The sequence below is a fragment of the Oncorhynchus mykiss genome, chromosome 14 (genome assembly GCF_013265735.2).
Source record: "Oncorhynchus mykiss isolate Arlee chromosome 14, USDA_OmykA_1.1, whole genome shotgun sequence".
NCBI lineage: Eukaryota > Metazoa > Chordata > Actinopteri > Salmoniformes > Salmonidae > Oncorhynchus > Oncorhynchus mykiss.
The window spans coordinates 33993651-34020618 of record NC_048578.1 but is presented as its reverse complement, the minus strand read 5'-3'; the positions used below and the strand labels follow the sequence as shown (position 1 = coordinate 34020618).

The 26968-nt window shown below is 43.7% G+C and overlaps 1 protein-coding gene across 1 annotated transcript; it reads right to left on the bottom strand.

Moving 5' to 3' along the window:
- Positions 1 to 22936: 22936 nt before the first annotated feature.
- LOC110489171 lies at positions 22937 to 25223 on the bottom strand. The gene is made up of 4 exons (XM_021561785.2): positions 24826 to 25223; positions 24612 to 24671; positions 24127 to 24240; positions 22937 to 23528 (listed from the first exon to the last, which is right to left on the bottom strand). Exons 1-4 carry the CDS (start codon positions 24958 to 24960, stop codon positions 23385 to 23387), a joined length of 453 nt encoding a protein of 150 aa, XP_021417460.2. The 5' UTR covers positions 24961 to 25223; the 3' UTR covers positions 22937 to 23384.
- Between the last annotated feature and the right edge of the window lie 1745 nt (positions 25224 to 26968).

The window sequence follows — 26968 nt, the reverse complement described above, 5'->3', positions numbered from 1 at the left end:
ATTGGAAAGCTGCCGCAGTCGTCCCCCTCTTCAAAGGGGGTGACACTCTAGACCCAAACTGCTACAGATCTATCCTACCCTGTCTTTCTAAGGTCTTCGAAAGACAAGTCATCAAACAGATCACTGACCATTTCGAATCCCACCGTACCTTCTTTGCTATGCAATCTGGTTTCAGAGCTGGTCATGGGTGCACCTCAGCCGTGCTCAAGGTCCTAAACGATATCTTAACCGCCATCGATAAGAGACATTACTGTGCAGCCGTATTCACCGACCTGGCCAAGGCTTTTGACTCTGTCAATCACCACATTCTTATTGGCAGACCCGACAGCCTTGGTTTCTCAAATGATTGCCTAGCCTGGTTTACCAACTACTTCTCTGATATAGAGTTCAGTGTGTCAAATCGGAGGGCCTGTTGTCCGGACCTCTGGCAGTCTATGGGGGTGCCACAGGGTTAAATTCTCGGGCCGACTCTCTTCTCTGTATACATCAATGATGTCGCTCTTGCTGCTGGTGATTCTCTGATCCAGCTCTACGCAGACAACACAATTCTGTATACATCTGTCCCTTCTCTGGACACTGTGTTAACTAACCTCCAGACGAGCTTCAATGCCATACAACTCTCCTTCCGTGGCCTCCAACTGCTCTTAAATGCAAGTAAAACTAAATGCATGCTATTCAATCGATCACTGCCCGCCCGTCCAGCATCACTACTCTGGAAGGCTCTGACTTACGTGGACAACTACAAATACCTGGGTGTCTGTTTAGACTGTAAACTCTCCTTCCAGACTCACATTAAGCATTTAATCCAAAATTAAATCTAGAATTGGCTTCCTATATCACAACAAAGCATCCTTCAGTCATGCTGCCAAACATACCCTTGTAAAACTGACCATCCTACCGATCCTCGACTTCGGCGATGTCATCTATAAAATAGCCTCCAACACTCTACTCAACAAATTGGATGCAGTCTATCACAGTGCCATCCGTTTTGTCACCAAAGCCCCATACATCACCCACCACTGCGACCTGTAAGCTCTCGTTGGTTGGCCCTCGCTTCATACTCGTCGCAAAACCCACTGGCTACAGGTTATCTACAAGTCTCTGCTAGGTAAAGCCCCACATCATCTCAGCTCACTGGTCACCATAGCAGCACACACTCGTAGCACGCGTTCCAGCAGGTATATCTCACTGGTCACCCCCAAAGCCAATTCCTCCTTCGGCCGCCTTTCCTTCCAGTTCTCTGCTGCCAATGACTGGAACAAACTGCAAAAATCACTGAAGCTGGAGACTCATATCTCCCTCACTAGCTTTAAGCACCAGCTGTCAGAGCAGCTCACAGATCACTGCACCTGTACATAGCCCATCTATCTACCTACCTCATCCCCATACTGTATTTATTTATTTATCTTGCTCCTTTGCACCCCAGTATCTCTACCTGCACATTCATCTTCTGCATATCTACCATTCCAGTGTTTAATCGCTATATTGTAATTACTTCACCACCGTGGCCTATTTATTGCCTTAACTCCCTCATTTTCACTCACTGTATATAGACTTTGTTTTCTACTGTAATTATTGACTGTATGTTTTGTTTATTCCATGTGTAACTCTTTGTTGTTGTATGTGTCGAATTGATATGCTTTATCTTGGCCAGGTCGCAGTTCCAAATGAGAACTTCTTCTCAACTAGCTTACCTGGTTAAATAAAGGTGAAATAAATAAATAAATGCAAATTGTCCCGGTTAAATAAAGGTTACAATCACACTCAAGGAAGTTACTATGACGTGTAACCAAGTTATTATGAAGTGAACCAAGAAAATACAGTCTGAGTTTTATGTTTCTGAATGTGTTCTGCTTTATCCTACCCAGGCTCGGTTGGCTCCACCAACATGAATGAACACAGCTCTCGCTCTCATGCCATCTTCACCATCACCATCGAGTGCAGCGAGAAGGGTATGGATGGAGACCAGCACGTACGCATGGGAAAACTCCACTTAGTGGATCTGGCGGTAAGGAAGTCACATGAACATTTACTGTGAAATAGAATAAAGATATAATTTACCTCAACAGATATCAAACCGATGGAATCTCCCAGAGAGTGAACTTGATGCTTTGAAGGAGTAAGCACATTTTGGTAACTTGGTTTCTGTTTTTTGAGATTTAAGAACCAAATCTGTATAGATTACCGTCATACATTTCTCTGCCTATGGTTTTCTTAGTCTCTGCAATGGGAATTATAATTTGAATTCCAATATAGGATTTTTATGAACATTTTTAGAGGCCGCTAGGTGAAGTCAGTAAGCCCTGTTGAGCGAGATCAGATTCAACATGTTATTGTGGAATGGAAATGTATCTGTGGCTTTAAGGCATGTGGCCCACACATGGCAAACAGACAGAAAACATAATCATCAGTTACCCCCCCCCCACACTGTTCTCTCTCTTTCTCTCTCCCCCCCAGGGTTCTGAGCGCCAGGGGAAGACAGGAGCGACTGGCCAGCGACTGAAAGAGGCCACTAAGATCAACCTATCTCTTTCCACGCTGGGTAACGTCATCTCAGCCTTGGTGGACGGGAAGAGCACCCACGTCCCCTACAGGAACTCCAAACTCACCCGCCTGCTGCAGGACTCACTGGGGGGAAACTCCAAAACCATGATGGTAACTAACAACACTTCCTGCTTTTACTTCCTGCTGCTTTAATGCTATGGGTACACACAAAATGGCTGCCAGTATCAAATCAAATGTATTTATATAGCCCTTCGTACATCAGCTGATATCTCAAAGTACTGTACAGAAACCCAGCCTAAAACCCCAAACAGCAAGCAATGCAGGTGTAGAAGCACGGTGGCTAGGACAAACTCCCTAGAAAGGCCAAAACCTAGGAAGAAACCTAGAGAGGAACCAGGCTATGTGGGGTGGCCAGTCCTCTTCTGGCTGTGCCGGGTGGAGATTATAACATTATAATGTTCAAATGTTCATAAATGACCAGCATGGTCGAATAATAATAAGGCAGAACAGTTGAAACTGGAGCAGAAGCACGGCCAGGTGGACTGGGGACAGCAAGGAGTCATCATGTCTGGTAGTCCTGGGGCATGGTCCTAGGGCTCAGGTCCTCCGAGAGAGAGAAAAGAGAGAATTAGAGAAAGCACACTTAAATTCACACAGGACACCGAATAGGACAGAAGTACTCCAGATATAACAAACTGACCCTAGCCCCCGACACATAAACTACTGCAGCATAAATACTGGAGGCTGAGACAGGAGGGGTGAGGAGACACTGTGGCCCCATCCGAGGACACCCCCAGACAGGGCCAAACAGGAAGGATATAACCCCACCCACTTTGCCAAAGCACAGCCCCCACACCACTAGAGGGATATCTTCAACCACCAACTTACCATCCTGAGACAAGGCTGAGTATAGCCCACAAAGATCTCCGCCATGGCACAACCCAAGGGGGGGCGCCAACCCAGACAGGATGACCACATCAGTGAATCAACCCAATCAGGTGACGCACCCCAGTACTCCCCTTCTACATCATTGACTTGGTTGTGGCGGCCCGTTCTACTCATTCTAGTTCTGTGTTGCTACCATTGACACTAATTGGTGCCAATGACTCATTCGTTTTAATGTCACATGCATAAGTGCAGTGAAATGCCTTTTCTTGTAAACTCAAAACCCAACATTTTCAGTAATCACTAACAATGTAACAGTAGAATAAACAGTAAATAAGTAAGCATTTTATATACGGGGTCAGTTCCAATACTATATTTACATATGCAGGTGTACAAACATATAAACGCAACATGTAAAGTGTTGGTTTCATGAGCTGAAATATAGATCCCAGAAATGTTCCATATGCACAAAAAAGCTTATTTCTCTCAAATTTTGTGCACACATTTGTTTACATCCCTGTTAGTGAGCATTTCTCCTTCACCAAGATAATCTATCCACCTTACAGGTGTGGCATATCAAGAAGCTGATTAAACAGCATGATCATTACACAGGTGCACCTTGTGCTCGGGTTAATAAAAGGCAAATCTAAAATGTGCAATTTTGTCACACAACGCCACTGATTTTTCAAGTTTTGAGGGAGAGTGCAATTGGCATGCTGACTGCAGGAATGTCCACCAGAGCTGTTGCCAGAGAATGTAATGTTAATTTATCTACCATAAGTCACCTCCAATGTAGTTTTAGAAAATGTTGTCAGTACGTCCAACCGGCCTGACGACAGCAGACCACTTGTATCCACGCCATCTGACTTCTTCACCTGCGGGATCGTCTGAGACCAGCCACCCGGACAGCTGATGAAACTGTATTTCTGTCTGTGATAAAGCCCTTTTATGAGGGAAAAACTCATTCTGATTGGCCTGGCTCCCCAGTGGATGGGCCTGGCTACCAAGTGGTTGGCCCTATGTCCTCCCAGGCTCACCCAAGGCTGAGCCCCTGCCCAGTCATGTGAAATCCATAGATCAAGGCCTCATTTATTTATTTAAATTGACTGATTTCCTTATGAACTTTAACTTGTTGAAATTGTTGCGTTTTGTGTATTTTGTTAGTTATTTATGCGTCTTATTACTTGGGGGTAGATCAGATTAAGTGACACAAATGCCAACTAGCATCCAATTTTGAAAACTATTAATAAATACATATATACAAATATTTCATTTATTATGATGAAGTCTACCAAGCTCTCGTTCCTTGCTGTTCTTTCATAAAAGGTCAGATTTTAATCTCTCATAATATATATCGTATTCTCATAAACTTTTTCAACGGTCAGTGTGCGAACATCGGCCCAGCGGACTACAACTACGACGAGACCATCAGCACGCTGCGTTACGCCAACCGGGCCAAGAACATCAAGAACAAAGCTCGGATCAATGAAGACCCCAAGGATGCCCTGCTACGGCAGTTCCAGAAGGAGATCGAAGACCTTAAGAAGAAACTCCAAGAAGGTCAGTTAGTGGTCCTCTCTGTTGATGCTGTCTTCATTTGGGACAGGAGTTGTAAAATGACTAACACACTTCTGTGTTCAAGTTAGGATTGGATCCAAAAACTTTTTATGGGCTGATTTCCCATTTCCTAGTCTTAGACTGAAAAGTATGCTTCATGGAGAATCGTTTTAGTCCAAGACTAGTCTTAATCTATTTCTAGTTAACCTGCGCTAAGGGTTTAAGGAGAGTTAACCTGCGCTAAGGGTTTAAGGAGAGTCAACCTGCGCTAAGGGTTTAAGGAGAGTTAACCTGCGCTAAGGGTTTAAGGAGAGTTAACCTGCGCTAAGGGTTTAAGGAGAGTTAACCTGCGCTAAGGGTTTAAGGAGAGTTAACCTGCACTAAGGGTTTAAGGAGAGTTAACCTGCGCTAAGGGTTTAAGGAGAGTCAACCTGCGCTAAGGGTTTAAGGAGAGTTAACCTGCGCTAAGGGTTTAAGGAGAGTTAACCTGCGCTAAGGGTTTAAAGAGAGTTAACCTGCACTAAGGGTTTAAGGAGAGTTAACCTGCGCTAAGGGTTTAAGGAGAGTTAACCTGCGCTAAGGGTTTAAGGAGAGTTAACCTGCGCTAAGGGTTTAAGGAGAGTTAACCTGCGCTAAGGGTTTAAGGAGAGTTAACCTGCGCTAAGGGTTTAAGGAGAGTCAACCTGCGCTAAGGGTTTAAGGAGAGTTAACCTGCGCTAAGGGTTTAAGGAGAGTTAACCTGTGCTAAGGGTTTAAGGAGAGTTAACCTGTGCTAAGGGTTTAAGGAGAGTTAACCTGCGCTAAGGGTTTAAGGAGAGTCAACCTGCGCTAAGGGTTTAAGGAGAGTTAACCTGCGCTAAGGGTTTAAGGAGAGTTAACCTGCGCTAAGGGTTTAAGGAGAGTTAACCTGCGCTAAGGGTTTAAGGAGAGTTAACCTGCGCTAAGGGTTTAAGGAGAGTTAACCTGCGCTAAGGGTTTAAAGAGAGTTAACCTGCGCTAAGGGTTTAAGGAGAGTTAACCTGCGCTAAGGGTTTAAGGAGAGTTAACCTGCGCTAAGGGTTTAAGGAGAGTTAACCTGCGCTAAGGGTTTAAGGAGAGTTAACCTGCGCTAAGGGTTTAAGGAGAGTTAACCTGCGCTAAGGGTTTAAGGAGAGTTTGTAACTAAATTGTTTTCTGTTCTGCTATTCCAGGGGAAGAGATCTCCGGGTCGGAGGGCAGTGGATCAGAAGAGATGGATGAAGGAGATGACGAGGGAAGAGAAGGAGGAGAGGGACGAAGGAAACGGAGAGGTAAAGGGGCCCCGTTCTTCCTCTCTCCCAATAGGACTGTGTTGGCTCCTTATGAAGGTCACTGGGTTTCTGTGAAGGTCACTGGGTTTCTGTGAAGGTCACTGGGTTTCTGTGAAGTATACTAAAATGTTGTCCACTAATATAGGGAGGGAATAGGATGTGATTTGGGATGCAGCAGTTGACTGCTCCCCAGTCCCCATGTCCCCTGATGCTTTTTAAAACTTAATATACGAAGAAAATATGTTTTCATAGAAGAGTTGGGTTTATTTATGGCAACTCTGCTCCCAGCCCTGCATTAGGAAGATGCACTTTAATGCACTCTAATACAACGGGGGAAAAACTGATGCATGAACTCTTGCACACACAATCATCTTAGCCATTTATTGTTGACGCTATCATCAAAGGTTTGTCCGCCTTCATGTGAAAGTTGTCAGTCAGATGTTAGACATGATTATTAGTGTGGGCTTATTTCCTGATGACTAAAATGAGTCAGCATCCTCCATGTGAAGGAAATCGCTCTGAAAGTACCCAGAAGCCATGTAGAGAGAGAGAGCCATGGCCTCTGTGTGTACTCTGGCTTAATAAACACTAAACTGGTTTCGGTAGTCTGAGCTAGGAAGTTCCCCAAGGCTTTTTAGGTTAGGCAAACGGTGGAAAAGATAAGAAAATGTGAAACTGTACACATCTATGGTGGCTTCAGAAAGCATTCATACCCCTTGACTTATTCCACATTTTGTTATGTTACAGCCTGAATTCAAAATGGACTAAATGTATGTTTTTCTCTCACCCATCTACCCATAATGACAGTGAAAACATGTTTTCAGAATTTCTTGCCAATTTATAGAAAATTAAATACAGAAATATCTAATTTACGTACATATTCACACCCCTGAGTCAATACATATTAGACCTTTTTGACAGTGATTACAGCTGTGAGTCTTTCTGGGTAAGCCTCTTAAGAGCTTTCCACACCTGTCAATTTTGAAGTCGATCATTGCTAGACAACCATTTTCAAGTCTTGCCATAGATTTTCAAGCAGATTTAAGTCAAAACTGTTACTCGGCCACTGTCTTCGTGGGAAGCAACTCCAGTGTAGATTTGGCCTTGTGTTTTAGGTTATTGTCCTGCTGGAAGGTGAATTCATCTCCCTGTATCTGGTGGAAAGCAGACAACCAGGTTTTCCTCTATGATTTTGCCCGTGCTTAACTCCATTCCGTTTATTTATTATCCTGAAAAACTCCCCAGTTCTTAATGATTACAAGCATACCCATAACATGATGCAGCCACCACTATGCCTGAAAATATGGAGAGTGGTACTCAGTAATGTGTTGTATTGGATTTGCCCCAAACAAAACACTTTGTATTTAGGACAAAAAGTGAATTGCTTTACCAAATGTTTTGCAGTATTATTTTACTCTCTTGTTGCAAACATGATGCATGTTTTGCAATATTTTTTTATTCTGTACATGCTACCTTTTCACTCTGTCAAATAGGTTCATATTGTGGAGTATCTACAATGTTGTTGATCAATGCTCAGTTTTCTCCTATCACAGCCATTAAACTCGGTAACTGTTTTAAAGTCACCATTGGCCTCATGGTGAAATCCCTGAGCGGTTTCCTTCCTCTCAGGCAACTGAGTTAGGAAGGACGCCTGAATCTTTGTAGTTACGGGGAGTATTGATACACCATCCAAAGTGTAATTAATAACTTCACCATCCTCAAAGGGATAGTCAATGTCTGCTTGTTTATTTTTACCCATCTACCAATAGGTGCCCTTCTTTCTTTGCGAGGCATTGGAAAACCTCCCTGGTCTTTGTGGTTGAATCTGTGTTTGAAATTCACTGCTGGACTGAGGGACCTTCCAGATAATTGTATGTGTGGGGTACAGAGATGAGGTCGTCATTAAAACATCATGTTAAACGATATTATTACAGAGTGAGTCCATATAACTTATTATGTGACTTGTTAAGCAAATATTTACTACTGAACTTATTTAGGCTTGTCATAACAAATGGGTTGAATACTATGACACATGACATTTCAGCATTTCCTTTTCACTTTAATTATAATTCCACTTTGACATTATGGGGTATTGTGTGTTCGTCAGTGACAAAAAAATGAATCTCAATTTAGACCACTTACAAATTCAGGCTGTAACAACAACAAAATGTGAAGAAGTTGAGGGGTTTGAATACTTTCTGAAGGCACTGTTCAAGTCAGAATGTTCATTCACACGCCATTCTCAAATTATTTGTATATTTATTGGGACCTCCTGATAGTCTTTTATTACACTGCTGTCATAGTACAACTAGTGTCTCGACAGTTTTTCTTGGTCATGTGACCTGATCAGGAAACACTCTGGGCTCTGTGTATAACCTTTGTGCTGTTCGCTTTAAATTAGACGTTGGATACTATGGTGCTGCACTGTACATTACATTAGTGTGTGTGTGTGTGTGTGTGTGTGTGTTAGGGCTGGGCGATATGGCCAAAAAATCATATATTTTTTTCACGAGATACACTGAGGACACCTGTTCTTTCCATGACAGACTGACCAGGTGAATCCAGGTGAAAGCTATGATCCTTATTGATGTCACTTGTTAAATCCACTTCAATCAGAGTAGATGAAGGGGAGGAGACGGGGTTAAAGAAATGTTTTTATGCTTCAGACAATTGAGACATGGATGGTGTATGTGTGTCATTCAGAGGGTGAATAGGCAAGACAATGGGGTATGTTATTAGGTGCCAGGCGCACCGGTTTGAGAACTGCAACACTGCTGTGTTTTTCACATTCAACAGTTTCCTGAGTGTATTTGCCTAAAAATTTGCCTAAAATGACATACCCAAATCTAACTGCCTGTAGCTCAGGACCTGAAGCAAGGATATGCATATTCTTGATACCATTTGAAAGGAAACACTTTAAAGTTTGTGGAAATGTTAAATTAATGTAGGAGAATATAACGTATTAGATCTGGTAAAAGATAATACAAACAAAAAAACATAATTTTTCTATATATTTTTGTTGGTTCCATCAGCTTTGAATACATACAAAAATTATATGGTAATACAACATTTAATTTGACACACTCCCAGGAATGTCATACATGATGGATCATGCTTATACACTAACCTTCACACATCTAGATAGCAGGGTAGTTGTGGAGCCAGAGACAGCAAGGGTTCAAACTGTAGAACCCAGTTCCTACATTTGACTATAATGGATTTTATCAAACAGTTTACCTCGATTCTTGCAATACAGGCATTTGGAACATCGCACTAAAACATACCTTTAAATTCATTTGATATATCGCCCAGCCCTAGTGTGCCCGTTGTCCATGCACTGCTTAATGTAGCTGGTTATATCAACTGTATAGGATTGGCTTGTAGGCTGGTTGCTCTCCAGGTTTATTGTGCTTTCTCAATGTCCCCATTTGCCCCCATCTCGCTCTCCTCCATCTCTCACTCTCCGTGGTCGGCGTGTCCTTGGAGCCTCTCTTTCTCTCTCCTTATCTTCTCTCTCCCTCCCTCTCCCCATCCTTCCATCACCCCCCCCCCCCCCCCCCTCTCCATCTCTCTCTGTGTTTGACGTGTCCCTGTTGAGTGTCTACTCTACTCTGTGTTGCAGGCAGTGGCAGCAGCATCAGTAGCTCAGACTCCTCTATAGAGGCACAGACCACTGAGGAGAAACCCAAGGCTCAGACTAGTGAGTGGGAGCAGCTTGCTGTCTGCACTACCAACCCTACCACCAACTGCTAGTTAATATGGTCCAGGGACTGTATTCACAAAGCATCTCTGAGTTGAGAGTGCTCATCTAGGATCTGTTTTGCCTTTTAGGCCTATATCATAATGATTTTATGGACAAGGGGGCCTGATCCTAGATCAGCACTCCCAACTCTGAGGAGCCTGATAGACCCAGACCTACAAACTGTCCTTGATCTGTAGGTGCTGTGGCTAACTCCTCAAAGTATTGACTGGAGTTCTCTCAGGACCCTCCTAATGTTAACCTCCCCTACCTGCCTGCCTGCCCTGCCTGCCCTACCGGTCTTATATAAACAGTTGAAGTCGGAAGTTTACATACACCATAGCCAAATACATTTTTCACAATTCCTGACATTTAATCCTAGTAAAAAATTCACTGTCTTAGGTCAGTTAGGATCACCACTTTATTTTAAGAATGTGAAATGTCAGAATAATAGTTGCGAGAATGATTTAGTTCAGCTTTTATTTCTTTCATCACATTACCAGTGGTTCAGAAGTTTACATACACTCAATTAGTATTTGGTAGCGTTGCCTTTAAATTGTTTAACTTGGGTCAAACGTTTCGGGTAGCCTTCCACAAGCTTCCCACAATCAGTTGGGTGAATTTTAGCCCATTCCTCCTGACAGAGCTGGAGTAACTGAGTCAGGTTTGTAGGCCTCCTTGCTCGCACACGCTTTTTCAGTTCTGCCCGCAAATGTTCTATAGGATTGAGGTCAGGGCTTTGTGATGGCCACTCCAATACCTTGACTTTGTTGTCCTTAAGCCATTTTTACACAAATTTGGAAGTATGCTTGGGGTCATTGTCCATTTGGAAGACCCATCTGCGACCAAGTTTTAACTTTAACCTGACTGATGTCTTCAGATGTTGCTTCAATATATCCTCATCATTTTCCTGCCTCGTGATTTGTGAAGTGCACCAGTCCCTCCTGCAGCAAAGCACCCCCACGACATGATGCTGCCACCACCGTGCTTCACGGTTGGGATGGTATTCTTCGGCTTGCAAGCCTCCCCCTTTTTCCTCCAAACATAAAAATGGTCATTATGGCCAAACAGTTCTATTTTTGTTTCATCAGACCAGAGGACATTTCTCCAAAAAGTATGATCTTTGTCCCCATGTGCAGTTGCAAACCTTAATCTGGCTTTTATATGGCAGTTTTGGAGCAGTGGCTTCTTCCTTGCTAAGTGGCCTTTCAGGTAATGTTGATATAGGACTTGTTTTTACAAGTGGATATAGATACTTTTGTATCTGTTTCCTCCAGCATCTTCACAAGGTCCTTCGCTGTTGTTCTGGGATTGATTTGCACTTTTCACACCGAAGTACGTTCATCTCTAGGAGACGGAACACTTCCTGAGCTGTATGACGGCTGTGTGGTCCCATGGGGTTTATACTTGCCCACTATTGTTCGTACAGATAGACGTGGTACCTTCAGGCGTTTGGATATTGCTCCCAAGGATGAACCTTGTGGAGGTCTAAAAATTTTTTTCTGAGGTCTAAGGCTAATTTCTTTAGATTTTCCCATGATGTCAAGCAAAGAGGCACTGAGTTTAAATGTAGGCTTTGAAATATATCCACAGGTACACCTCCAATTGACTCAAATGATGTCAATTAGCCTATCAGAAGCTTCTGAAGCCATGACCATCATTTTCTGGAATTTTCCATGCTATTTAAAGGCACAGTCAACTTAGTCTATGGTAACTTCTGACCCACTGGAATTGTGATACAGTGAATTATAAGTCTGTAAACAAACAATTGTTGGAAAAATGACTTGTGTCATGCACAAAGTAGATGTCCTAACCGACTTGCCAAAACTTTAGTTTGTTAACAAGAAATGTGTGGAGTGGTTGAAAAACTAGTTTTAATGACTCCATCCTAAGTGTATGTAAACTTCCGACTTCAACTGTCTCTCATACTTTCTTTTTATCTGTCTTTCTCTGTGTCCTATTTCTCTCTTGGTCTGTCTGTCTTTCTGTTTCTCTGTTTCCTATTTCTCTCTTGGTTTGTCTGTGCCTCCTCTCTGAGGAGTCTAGAAGACTGTTCCACACTGCACCTTATTCCCTACATAGAGGACTCTGGTCAAAAGTAGGACACAAAATAGGTAATAGGGTGCCATTTAGGACACATCCAATGTCTCTAGTCTGGTTCTAGATCTGTATGTGCACAGGCAACTTCTTTACCCTGGTTGTCAGACAGATCTGGGACCAGGTTATATTTGTAATTTATTTCAGTGAACTATAGAATTTAATTTAATTATCGAACTGATAGAATTTAATTGACTTGACTAACTAGCTTTAACGCTAACAAAAAACGGCAACAGAATTAAATCTGGTTCAGTCAGTCAGTATGATTGAAGGTTCTCTCTCTATATTACTGTACTGCCACTTTGTCATGGTCTTCTCCAATCACTTACTGTCTCCATGTCTATATCTCTGAGAGAGAGTGCCTTGTGAATAGGCCTGAGGCCTGCACTCTGTCTAGAAGTTGTTCTCAAATGGCACCCTATTCCCTATGTAGAGCACTACTTTATTACCCTGGCCCATAGGGCATAGTGCACTATTTAGGGATTTAGGGTCCCATTTGAGACACACACAGATATCTTTAAAAGCACATTTTAACTTCCTGCTCGTAATCTAATGGATAGTATCTGCAGAAAGAAGAGACAGCAGTCTGTACATCAAGGAGCTGAATCATACAGCCAATGTATTTTTTACTGCTCTGTAGAAGACAGTAGCTACTATCTAACACCTTGGAGAGAGCGAGAGACTATAAGTGTGTTACATCTAATATTTGACTAATTGACCATTGTAATATGATGTGCTGTCTTAGCCTGGTCCCAGATCTGTTTGTGCACGGTGTGACAATGACCATAGGAGTTGGCAAGACGACACAAACAGATCTGGGACCAGACTGGTGCTGTTTAAGCAAACCTACGAATCAGACTGGGTTGGGTATAGGGTGATGTTCCCCTAGATGCAGATCTTAGATCAGTTTTGCATGTTCTAACGGTGAAGGTTAGGGATTGGTCGAAGCTGATCCTACGTCTGCATTCTGTACCTAGGGGAAACTTCCCCCTCCCCTTAGTGGGTGGGTTGAGGTGGTAGGGAGGATCTGAACAATAACATGTCATTCAGAAACGTCCATGATGACTGTGGACTTCAGGAATGGCTCTATAAGTCAAATAAATTATCATTATTAATATTATTATTATTATTATTATTATTAAAGGGAAGAAGAAGAAGGTTTCTCCTGACAAGATGGTGGAGATGCAGGCGAAGATCGAGGAGGAGAGGAAGGAGCTAGAAGCCAAGCTGGACATGGAGGAGGAGGAGAGGAACAAGGTCAGGGCAGAACTGGAGAAGAGAGAGAAGGATCTCCTCAAAGCGCAGTGAGTCTGGGGTTACAAACATTCCCTAAATTCCCAAGTTTTCCAGAAATCATGGTTGAAGAATAATCTACTGCTTTAAAATAGGCTTGCCCTCATACTCCTAGATACTTTCGGATGCCCTCTTGTAGATTTGAGACATCCTAGAAGGGTTGAAGAAATATGCCAGAAACTCCACCTAGCCTACTGAAGGTATTTTCTGATCTACTGACCTCTAACCTCCTTCCCCCAGGCAGGAGCATCACCTGCTGCTGGAGAAGCTGTCAGCCCTGGAGAAGAAGGTGATCGTAGGAGGAGTGGACCTCCTGGCCAAGGCTGAGGAGCAGGAGAAACTACTGCAGGAGTCTAACAATGAGTTAGAGGAGAGACGCAGGAGGGCTGAGCAGCTCCGCAGAGAGCTAGAGGAGAAGGAGGTATACCATCTTACACACTGTATCACAATATATTACTTTCAGGAAGTGTTCCCAGCCGCTTGGCTTATTCCACATGTTGTTGTGTCACCGCCTGAATTTACAAATGGATGACACTGGTCTACACACAAAACCCAATAATGTCAAAGTGGAATGATGTTTTTTGAAATTCAGGCTGTAACACAACAACAACAACAAGTCAAGGGGTGTGAATACTTTCTGAAAACACTGTACATCTCAAAATGGATGTAGGACTATCAACTCAAAGTAGCGCTGCAGAGAACTGGAGGAAGAGGAGTCATAGCACACAGTGAAATAGAGCATCTACATTGAAAGGGGGGAGGGGGGGTAACCAGGCTGAGTCTTAGTTCAGCCAACTGAAGAGCTGTAATGCATATATGCCTCAGTGGTTAACTCTGACAGCATGCCAGTCATTTCTGCATCAAAATGCTTACCACCAAACTTCCTCTGTCTGAGTGGAGAGGGGATGTTGATCAGTGATAAGTGGAGATGTTATATTTTGGTATGAGGGCACTGACAGGATATGACATCATCGTCATTCCCAGCATATTGGGTACCGAAATGAGTCATTTAACGTAAACTCAGAGAGAAAAAAGATTAATGAACATGCACCTGTGGAACGGTCGTTAAGACACTAACAGCTTACAGACGGTAGGCAATTAAGGTCACAGTTATGAAAACTTAGGACACTAAAGAGGCCTTTCTACTGACTCTAAAAAACACCAAAAGAAAGATGCCCAGGGTCCCTGCTCATCTTCGTGAACGTGCCTTAGGCATGCTGCAAGGAGGCATGAGGACTGCAGATGTGGTCAGGGCAATAAATTGCAATGTCCGTACTGTGAGACGCCTACGACAGCGATACAGGGAGACAGGACGGACAGCTGATTGTCCTCGCAGTGGCAGACCACGTGTAACAACACCTGCACAGGATCGGTACATCCGAGCATCACACCTGCGGTACAAGTACCGGATGGCAACAACAACTACCCGAGTTACACCAGGAACGCACAATCCCTCCATCAGTGCTCAGACTGTCCACAATAGGCTGAGAGAGGCTGGACTGAGGGCCAAACATTTACAGTACAGATTCTTCTATGGGACAATATACAAATGTTTTTGTGCAAGATAATTAGAAATATTGTAAATGTATACATTTGTTCTATTAATTTAATGATTTTAACATTATTTGTTGATGTGAAAACCATTTACCTATTTGAACGTTGTCCTCAGATTTTTGGGTGAGGTGGGGGTCACCAGAATTTCTGGTGGGAAAAAAATGGGGCCCATGTTGAAGAAGTTTGAATACCTCTGCTTTAAAGTCACACCAGTCAGCACCTTGCTAGTTCAGATGAGCTGCCTGCTTTGCTTTTCTCAGTCTCAAAATGACAATGTAATCTGTCAACATAATACATGCTACAAACTGACAATAACAGACCAATACTGAAGGATCAGTAGTCTTGATTTAATCCCTAAAAGCGTATTCCCTGATATAGAGTTTATGACATCAGACGTTTATTTTATGACATCATCAGTTTCCTTCTTCACTCGTCAATTTACTCGTTTGATTCCATGAGGAAATCTGTTGAATGTTCTGCTGAAATGAGCGAGTGGTCAGAAGTAGTGCCCTATATAGGGTATCATTTGAGACAGCCATTGTTGACTCAATCTTGTTGCCAGAGAAAACCACAATGGGCGGGAAAGACTTCAGGCATTATTGTTTTCCTGCATGTACTGTTGTCCCCATCTGGAGCAGTCTACTATTGTCCCCGTCTGGGGCCGTCTACTGTTGTTGACCCCGTCTGGAGCGGTCTACTACTGTTGACCCCGTCTGGAGCGGTCCACTACTGTTGACCCCGTCTGGAGCGGTCCACTACTGTTGACCCCGTCTGGAGCGGTCCACTACTGTTGACCCCATCTGGAGCGGTCCACTACTGTTGTCCCCGTCTGGAGCGGTCTACTACTGTTGACCCCGTCTGGAGCGGTCCACTACTGTTGACCCCGTCTGGAGCGGTCCACTACTGTTGACCCCGTCTGGAGCGGTCCACTACTGTTGACCCCGTCTGGAGCGGTCCACTACTGTTGACCCCGTCTGGAGCGGTCCACTACTGTTGACCCCGTCTGGAGCGGTCCACTACTGTTGACCCCGTCTGGAGCGGTCCACTACCGTTGACCCCGTCTGGAGCGGTCCACTACCGTTGTCCCCGTCTGGAGCGGTCTACTGTTGTTGACCCCGTCTGGAGCGGTCCACTACTGTTGACCCCGTCTGGAGCGGTCCACTACTGTTGACCCCGTCTGGAGCGGTCCACTACTGTTGACCCCGTCTGGAGCGGTCTACTACTGTTGACCCCGTCTGGAGCGGTCTACTGTTGTTGACCCCGTCTGGAGCGGTCTACTGTTGTTGACCCCGTCTGGAGCGGTCCACTACTGTTGACCCCGTCTGGAGCGGTCCACTACTGTTGACCCCGTCTGGAGCGGTCCACTACCGTTGACCCCGTCTGGAGCGGTCTACTACCGTTGACCCCGTCTGGAGCGGTCCACTACCGTTGTCCCCGTCTGGAGCGGTCCACTACCGTTGTCCCCGTCTGGAGCGGTCCACTACCGTTGTCCCCGTCTGGAGCGGTCCACTACCGTTGACCCCGTCTGGAGCGGTCCACTACCGTTGACCCCGTCTGGAGCGGTCCACTACCGTTGACCCCGTCTGGAGCGGTCCACTACCGTTGACCCCGTCTGGAGCGGTCCACTACCGTTGACCCCGTCTGGAGCGGTCCACTACCGTTGACCCCGTCTGGAGCGGTCCACTACCGTTGACCCCGTCTGGAGCGGTCCACTACCGTTGACCCCGTCTGGAGCGGTCCACTACCGTTGACCCCGTCTGGAGCGGTCCACTACTGTTGACCCCGTCTGGAGCGGTCCACTACTGTTGACCCCGTCTGGAGCGGTCCACTACTGTTGACCCCGTCTGGAGCGGTCCACTACTGTTGACCCCGTCTGGAGCGGTCCACTACCGTTGACCCCGTCTGGAGCGGTCCACTACCGTTGACCCTGTCTGGAGCGGTCCACTACTGTGTTAAAGGGACACTTTACAACTTTTTAACATCAGATTCATTATCTCCAGCACCATTCCAGGATCTACATGGAGATAATTAATGAGGTTCAAAAGTGTTAAGATTTTCCGTTAATGATGAAATAAATGAAATGCCAAACTCCCGGTCTTTTTTGCAGGCAGAGCGTCTGGACATTGAGGAGAAGTACACCAGTCTGCAGGAGGAGGCTCAGGGGAAGACCAAGAAGCTGAAGAAAGTCTGGACCATGCTGATGGCTGCCAAGTCAGAGGTAAGAATCCAAGTCCCACAAGGGCTCTGGTGAAAACTAGTGCACTATATAGTGAATAGGATGCATCCCAAGTGGGTTCAAACACAGGACTGGGGCCTTGTTGTGTTGTTGATGACCTGCAGCAAGAGCAGAACATTAACACACAGCATTGGTTCATGACTTCATTAACACACATCAACACACATCATTGGTTCATGACTTTATTAACACACATCAACACACAGCATTGGTTCTGTGTTCATTCACACACATCATTGATTCATGACTTCATTAACACACATCAACACACATCATTGGTTCATGACTTCATTAACACAGCATTGGTTCATGACTTCATTAACACACATCATTGGTTCATGACTTCATTAACACACATCAACACACATCATTGGTTCATGACTTCATTAACACAGCATTGGTTCTGTGTTCATTCACACACATCATTGATTCATGACTTCATTAACACACATCAACACACATCATTGGTTCATGACTTCATTAACACAGCATTGGTTCTGTGTTCATTCAGATATTGTTGTTGTGTTGTCAGATGGCCGACCTACAGCAGAACGTTAACATAACATTGGTTCAGTGGTTGTTGTGTTGGTTGTTGAGAGGTTGTTGTTGTTGTTGTTGTCAGATGGCCGACCTGCAGCAGGAGCATCACCGGGAGATCGAGGGCCTGCTGGAGAATATCCGCCACCTCAGCAGAGAGCTACGACTGCAGATGCTCATCATAGACAACTTCATCCCACAGGAATACCAGGTGGGTGGGTGTGTGTGTACGTGTCCATCCGTCGATTTATACTTGTGTGAGCGAGTATTTAGTTAGCACTGATGCTAATATGGTTCCTGCTTCTTCCTGTCTGGTGCAGGAGATGATTGAGAATTACGTACACTGGAATGAGGACATTGGGGAATGGCAGCTGGTGAGTTCTGCAATCAGCCACAGTAAAATATTTAACCTGAGAATAGTTAGGCTAAGGGGAGGGAGTTTCTTCATTAACATAGCCAGTACAGAGCAACGCTGGTGTGATTGCTTCATGCTTATGACATTGTTTCCATGGTTACTTGTTGGTCCTCAGAAATGTGTAGCCTACACTGGTAACAACATGAGAAAACAGACCCCCGTGCCGGACAAGAAAGACAAAGATGTGAGTTCTTAGTTCACGCCTACATAACAAGACAAACACAGCATGGTGGATCTGGATAATATTATTCTACCCTCACATTCTCTTTCTCCTCCACCTATCCCTCTCCTTCCTCTATCCCTCTCCTTCCTCTATTCCTCTCCTCCACCTGTCCCTCTCCTTCCTCTATCCCTCTCCTCCACCTGCCCTCTCCTTCCTCTATCCCTCTCCTCCACCTGTCCCTCTCCTTCCTCTATCCCTCTCCTCCACCTGTCCCTCTCCTTCCTCTATCCCTCTCCTCCACCTGTCCCTCTCCTTCCTCTATCCCTCTCCTCCACCTGTTCCTCTCCTTCCTCTATCCCTCTCCTCCACCTGTCCCTCTCCTTCCTCTATCCCTCTCCTCCACCTGTCCCTCTCCTTCCTCTATCCCTCTCCTCCACCTGTCCCTCTCCTTCCTCTATCCCTCTCCTCCACCTGTCCCTCTCCTTCCTCTATCCCTCTCCTCCACCTGTCCCTCTCCTTCCTCTATCCCTCTCCTCCACCTGTCCCTCTCCTTCCTCTATCCCTCTCCTCCACCTGTCCCTCTCCTTCCTCTATCCCTCTCCTCCACCTGTCCCTCTCCTTCCTCTATCCCTCTCCTCCACCTGTCCCTCTCCTTCCTCTATCCCTCTCCTCCACCTGTCCCTCTCCTTCCTCTATCCCTCTCCTCCACCTGTCCCTCTCCTTCCTCTATCCCTCTCCTCCACCTGTCCCTCTCCTTCCTCTATCCCTCTCCTCCACCTGTCCCTCTCCTTCCTCTCTCCCCCTCCTCTATCCCTCTCCTCCACCTGTCCCTCTCCTTCCTCTATCCCTCTCCTCCACCTGTCCCTCTCCTTCCTCTGTCCCTCTCCTCCACCTGTCCCTCTCCTTCCTCTGTCCCTCTCCTCCACCTGTCCCTCTCCTTCCTCTCTCCCTCTCCTTCCTCTATCCCTCTCCTCCACCTGTCCCTCTCCTTCCTCTATCCTTCTCCTCCACCTGTCCCTCTCCTCCACCTGTCCCTCTCCTTCCTCTGTCCCTCTCCTTCCTCTGTCCCTCTCCCCCCCAGCCGTTTGAGGTGGACCTGTCTCATGTGTACTTGGCCTACACAGAGGAGAGTATGAGACAGTCACTGATGAAGCTGGAGAGGCCCAGGACCTCCAAGAGTAGTAGGTCCAAGACTGGACGAAGGTAAACCACCGCCACCGCCTGTCTCCCAGCTGCTGTCGGTACATGATTATCCAGAATAATACAAAATTAAAATAACAACAATAGTAATATTTCATTTCTGAATAAATGTCAGATTATAGAGAATACTATAAAGTATATCTGAAGTAATGGTTTACTATAATGTATCACTTTGTCAGGTGTTATGTCCCATGGTAAAATGTTACTGTAAAAGCTGTTATCACAGCGTTCTGCACTTCTGAGAAATACTACACGTTGTTATTATCAGATATTTGCTGCTTTCTGGTCAACCTTAATGTCACTTCCCTAGAACTATAGAAATATATACACTGAGCGTATAAAACAGCGTTTAGACACACGTTCCTCATTTTGAGTTTCTTTAACCTCTCCTCCCCTTCATCTACACTGATTTGAAGTGGATTTAACAAGTGACATCAATAAGGATCATAGCTTTCAGCTGGATGCCCCTGGTCAGTCTGTCATGTAAACAGCAGGTGTTCTTAATGTTTTGTATACTCAGTGAATATTATCCCCATGATCATCTCATCTGTGTCCCCAGTGTCACCCTATTCTCTATGGGCCCAGGTCAAAAGTAGTGCACTATATAGGGAAAAGGGTGCAATTTGTTAATGCTGCCCTCTTATCTCCTGACAGGAAAAGATCATCGAAGCCCGAGGCTGTGATGGAATCCCTGCTGCAGTGAGCGAGACAGGGAGAGAGCCAATCAGGGCTGGAGCCCCATGTACTGCAATTCATCTACACTACTATACCTTTAGAGTCAACAACAACAGCAGTCAGTCAAGAGTCCAGCCTGAAGATCTTTATTGTTGAATGTCGTCATTTCAAAATATGTTATCTTAATACACTGTATAGTAAGGTTCTACATGTGAATGGAGATCAGACGTTGGTTCATTGGTCTCGGTGAGGGAAGGAGGGAGCCGCCACTGTACTGTAGGATTTGGGCCATTCCCTTTAAACTGGGGGTTAATGGCCAAGTCGAAGGTACCTTGTGTTGTAGTAAACGGAGACGTGTTGAGGGATAATCAGCTTAACGTTGACGTCTTAATGTAGCCATCGAGCACAGTTCAGGTGGCAACACACTTGATTTCATCCCAAATGGCACCCTATTTCCCTTTTTTTAGGGCACTACTTTTGACTACGGCTCATACGGTGTCCCATGGGGCTCTGGTCAAAAGTAGTGCACTTAAAAGGGAATAGGGTGCCATTCGGGACATAAAGAGGTGAGTCGATGCTGAGCACAAGCCATGGTTTGTGACCACGTCATCATCTGCCAAGACAACGATGACAACAACAGTCTTCTGTTATGAGGTGAAGACGCCACCACTTCTAATGGCAGGACATCATTAGGATACATCTGATACCCTTCAACATAGTCAAAATCAAAAACTGTTCTAGAAATAATTCATATCTATACCACAGGTCATAATTCCCCTTATTTCAAGGATCACACTTATGGAAGTCTAAAATGTACTTTAAACTTAGTTTCCTCCTTTATGTCTGAATGGTAGGACGTGCATGACATACCGCTTCTATAGACGGGCTGGTTGTTTAGCAACGATACCGACGTGTCAGCAACTATAGGGCAAAATATATTTAGTTTCCAAATGTTCTTTGAAAACATAAATAGATTTGCACAATGAGCGCTTGTTGTTGGTTAAATAGCGAATGTCAGCCATTTTAGCAAAAACGTGGCATCAGTTGAAACACCTCATGTTATCAATAAGAAGATGCAACAAGCTGAAACCAGCCTCATACGATTCCCCACATGGCAGCTTCTTGTCATTGTTGCTAGCTGTCTGACCGTTCAGAATCATAACGCCACACGAACTTCTGCCTTATCTACGTGCGTGTCATTTTCATGACGTTGTCAGCTAACCCGTCTATATAGTAGTACCATTCACCCATTAAACACTAACTCACTTATTATGCTTTTATTTCTTCCTTCTCATGTCATCGTTTATGGTGCATTATAGTGGAAGCAAAGTGTCTTTATTTTGTATTATACTGTATGTCAAATGTTTACATCTACTGAGCCCCCCTGTATCTCTTAATAATTTATTAAATTATTGGACATGTTTAATCTCACTCTTTCTTGTTCCTTTTTCAACATCCCTCTTTTTGTTTATTTCAGTCTCTTGTTTTGATTTGTCTGGTTGTCTGGTGTGTAGCATGTTTTAAGATTGGAATCATGCTAAGTTTCTTCCACTCTAGATTTCTTCCTGCCTTCTAGGGAGTTTTTCCTAGTCACTGTGCTTCTGCATTGCTTGTTCTTTGGGGTTTTAGGTTGGGTATCTGTAGAGCGCTTTGACAACTGCTGATGTACAAAGGGCTTTATAAAATAAATGTGAATGATTGGTTGATGCTATTACGCCATGGCACTGCCACGAAGTTGACTTGTTCCACAATTTTTTTTGTTTTTTATTTATTTTACCTTTATTTAACCAGGTAGGCAAGTTGAGAACAAGTTCTCATTTACAATTGCGACCTGGCCAAGATAAAGCAAAGCAGTTCGACACATACAACGACAGAGTTACACATGGAGTAAAACAAACATACAGTCAATAATACAGTATAAACAAGTCTATATACGATGTGAGCAAATGAGGTGAGAAGGGAGGTAAAGGCAAAAAGGCCATGGTGGCAAAGTAGATACAATATAGCAAGTAAAACACTGGAATGGTAGATTTGCAATGGAAGAATGTGCAAAGTAGAAATAAAAATAATGGGGGTGCAAAGGAGCTAAATAAATAAATTAATTAAATACAGTAGGGAAAGAGGTAGTTGTTTGGGCTAAATTATAGGTGGGCTATGTACAGGTGCAGTAATCTGTGAGCTGCTCTGACAGTTGGTGCTTAAAGCTAGTGAGGGAGATAAGTGTTTCCAGTTTCAGAGGTTTTTGTAGTTTGTTCCAGTCATTGGCAGCAGAGAACTGGAAGGAGAGGCGGCCAAAGAAAGAATTGGTTTTGGGGGTGACTAGAGAGATATACCTGCTGGAGCGTGTGCTACAGGTGGGAGATGCAATGGTGACCAGCGAGCTGAGATAAGGGGGGACTTTACCTAGCAGGGTCTTGTAGATGACATGAAGCCAGTGGGTTTGGCGACGAGTATGAAGCGAGGGCCAGCCAACGAGAGCGTACAGGTCGCAATGGTGGGTAGTATATGGGGCTTTGGTGACAAAACGGATTGCACTGTGATAGACTGCATCCAATTTGTTGAGTAGGGTATTGGAGGCTATTTTGTAAATGACATCGCCAAAGTCGAGGATTGGTAGGATGGTCAGTTTTACAAGGGTATGTTTGGCAGCATGAGTGAAGGATGCATTGTTGCGAAATAGGAAGCCAATTCTAGATTTAACTTTGGATTGGAGATGTTTGATATGGGTCTGGAAGGAGAGTTTACAGTCTAACCAGACACCTAAGTATTTGTAGTTGTCCACGTATTCTAAGTCAGAGCCGTCCAGAGTAGTAATGTTGGACAGGCGGGTAGGTACAGGTAGCGATCGGTTGAAGAGCATGCATTTAGTTTTACTTGTATTTAAGAGCAATTGGAGGCCATTGCCCAGTGGTCCACACACGATACAGTATAACGTTAATGATTGTGTTTTACCAGTGCTTTAGTGTGGAGACTGCCAGACAGTTGAGTGATTCCACATTATAAAATGTAGTTTGAGGCTAGAGTCAGGAATAGGTCAAATCTAGAAAATCTTTGTTGTAGTAGTATCAACACTTAAACAATAAACCACATTTATAAAAAAATATATAGTTTTTACCAATTAGTTAATTTATTCATAAATAGTACAAAAATAAATGTCATAGTACATTTAAATACAATTCAATAAATAAAAATTTGTGTTATTGGACTATGCACGGTCGAAAGAGTTCCCCTCAGTCCCCTCAAAGTGTTGGGGTCGTTTTGTGATGAGTGACAGGGTGGGGACGGGAATAGATGGCTTGGGCACAGTTGTAGAGGTTCATCAGGAGAGCGCGGAGCTGTTCCTCGTCTCCATTCGTCTTCATAGTGCAGTTGAAAGGGTGAAGCTGGGGAGAAAACGGAACATTCCACTTAGAACCATAGACTAAAGAACCCAGAAAACTTCCTTAGAACCCTAACTACTTCCACAAGGCTCATGGTGCATGTTGTTCAATACATCCTGTGTTAAGAAACACTTTATTTTGTGGATGAATCAAATAGTAATGCATTATGGGGGTGTTTTTCTGGACTAGGATGAAGACAGTTTCATATACGCAGATTTCCATTAAAGAAAGTGCTTTTTAGTCCAGGACTAGGCTTCATCCATGTCTGGAACACCGCCAAATACATTTTGAGTTACTTTTTATTTTATTTTGTATTTCTTTACACGTAATTGTTTTGACCAACAGTCAGAGTAGTTGTTACTGTTTGATTGACAAGAGCAGGGCTCTGTTCAAGTAGGAGCAACGTTACAAGATATAAATACGTTCTGTTGAACAGACATCTCTATTCGTTCATTTCTATCTGCGACAGTTTGGATGTTTCACTGAATACACCTGGCCTAGCCTGGGTACCAGTCTGTTTGTGTCATCATACCACTTTAGGTCTGCGACCCAAGCTAGAGTACACCCTCAACCAAGTTGATTTGTCTGAATGAGTCCTTACCTTATTGTACTGCTCCAGCACTCTGCTGATTGTCTCTATGTTGTTGTCTGAAGTCCCGTACTGCGTTTTGTTTATGTTAGACAGAATCGTCTCCGCTATGCAGAAATCTTTAGGCTGGAATTTAAGATTATTATAATTATTGATTGTTGTATGATGAATCTGTTGCTGTAATGGTTAAAATAGCCTGTAGAAAATTCTAAAATACATTTGTCAACTTTGTGGTCAGCATTAACAAGTGTCTGATTGCGTCAACAAGTGTTGACATGAGTAAGTTAACCGATCAATTAACAGTAGTTATCACTGATGGACATGAGGGGACAATTTCACGGACACAGATTAAAGCCTATTCTTGGACTAAAGAGCACTTTCAATGGGGAATCTCCATTGAACATAGTTTTAATTCTCTAGGACTAGGCTTAATCTGTGTCTGTGGAAACCTGCACACTGTCTATCATGTTTTCATCAAGAATATGGATGCAACTTACCCCGTGTAACTTGCAGCGATCTTGATTGAATTCCGCTGGCACTAGATGGTTCAAAAGGGCCTGAAAGGATGACGAAACGTCACAATAGTGGCATTTTTTCATGACCCCTTTTCATTTTTAACAAGAGACTTTCTAATCCGATAGAGCAGTGCAACATTTGATAACACTGTAGATACAATGTATTATTGTACTTTTCATATTTCAATCTTCTTACCTCCGGGTCTTCCTTGAGCGTCTTGTTAGCCTCTTTCATGATCCTCTGCAGTAGATGAATCTCATCAGGTGTCTTAGTGGGCGCAGTGAAGACCAGCACAAATGCAAAGGAGAAGAGGAGAGCAAGAGTCTTCATGGCTTTACAGTAGTAGTAGTAGTAGCAGGCTGTGACTTGATACTGTCTCGGGGTGAAGAAAGTTCAAATGTGACTGACTTACAACATCAAACACAGGCCTCTTATATTGTCACTAGATGCTGACACCCTCACAGAGCCCACTAGATAGAGATCACTACGTCACAGCTACAATTCTGATGATCAGCATCCAGGATGTCCTTATATGGACATATAGCATATAATCAATTAGCAATCAAATCTTTTCAAACTGAAACTTGACTGACAGAGGGAAAACATGTGAAAAATTGCATTCCAAAACGCTATGTTTCTTTCACATCAGTGTTTTTTTATTAAATCAGAAATTATTGCTTAAGGGTACCTTCACGTATTTGTAAAATATTACTGTTCTCAGACTTTTTAGTCCATATATTTAAGATGTATTAAAATGTGTTTTGTTACAAAACGCTATATATCCATTGTTTAGCTGTAATGGAAAGTTGGTATCCTGTATATTTGACTGATATGTGGTTGTCTCACCTAGCAATCTTAAGATGAATATACTTGCTGTAAGTTGCTCTAGATATGACTATCTGCTAAATGACTCAAATATAAATATTTCACACACAGATCTCACATTACTGTACTGATTAATATAAAATAAGCCATTTATATATATGTCACATGTATTATTTGTACAGTTCTTTGTTTTTTCCCCTCATCAATCTACACACAACACATGACAAAGAAAAAACAGGTTTTTAATATTTTTGCAAATGTATAAAAAAAACTGAAATATTACATTTACCTAAGTATTTAGACCCTTTACTCAGTACTTGTTTTGTTGTTGAAACATATTTGACAGTGATTACAGCCTCGAGTCTTCTTGGGTATGACTCCACAAGCTTGGTACTTCTGTATTTGGGGAGTTTCTCCTATTCTTCTCTACAGATCCTCTCAAGCTCTGTCAGGTTGGATGTGGAGCGTTGCTGCACAGCTATTTTCAAGTCTCTCCAGTGTCATTTTTTATTTTTTTATTTCACCTTTATTTAACCAGGTAGGCTAGTTGAGAACAAGTTCTCATTTGCAACTGCGACCTGGCCAAGATAAAACAAAGCAGTGAGATACAGACAACAACACAGAGTTACACATGGAGTAAACGATAAACAAGCCAATAACACAAACAAGTCAATGACACAGTCATGACATTGGCCTTGGTTTATGACCCTCTCCATTAATACCTTTCTCCCCTCTCTCTCTCTGACTCTACTGAAGGACTCTTGAATAGCCTTTGTTAAACATAGAGAGTCTGTGAACATCAAACAAGTGGGGGGAAAGGAACTATTATTTGGGTAATAGAACCAGTTGAAAATATGCGTTGGTACATAATGAATAGGATGTCAGTTCGGTTGTCATCTGAGACATTATGACTGATGACAGGACGACATAAACTGTACCTGGGAAAGTCTACACATTCTAGTTATCAGATTCACATGGAATTGTTGTGCAATTTAAATGTTTGAATTTGACACTATTTGTAAAAAGATTAAATGTAATTTTTGCTTTCAAATTAGAGAATTGTGTTTTCAAAAGGTTAGAGCTCTGCTCAATCAGTGGCCCGCCCCTGTGAAGAGACATGAGTTATAAACTATGAAACACACCCTTCTCTCCCTCCACTATATAAGCCCTTGATGAAAATGTAACCTTCTGTTCCGAGTACGCGAGGCCTGCAGCCTCTGCGTTAAAAGGGCAAATAACTTGCTGTTCCGGGTACATTAGGGCGACGGTCCGATGTCAGAAGGATTCAGATAACTACAGAACGAAGCTAACCTCAGCGTGAGCGTTGGTTGCGAATGGTATGAACTTTGAACTCTTATTCACTGCAGAAGTGATACCTCCTAGCCGTTGAGTTAGCAGCGGCTGCTGTAAACCTGAGCTAGGAAAGGATGGACGACGAATCCAGTCTAACACACAACGACGATACTACAAAGTACAGTGCCTTGCGAAAGTATTCGGCCCCCTTGAACTTTGC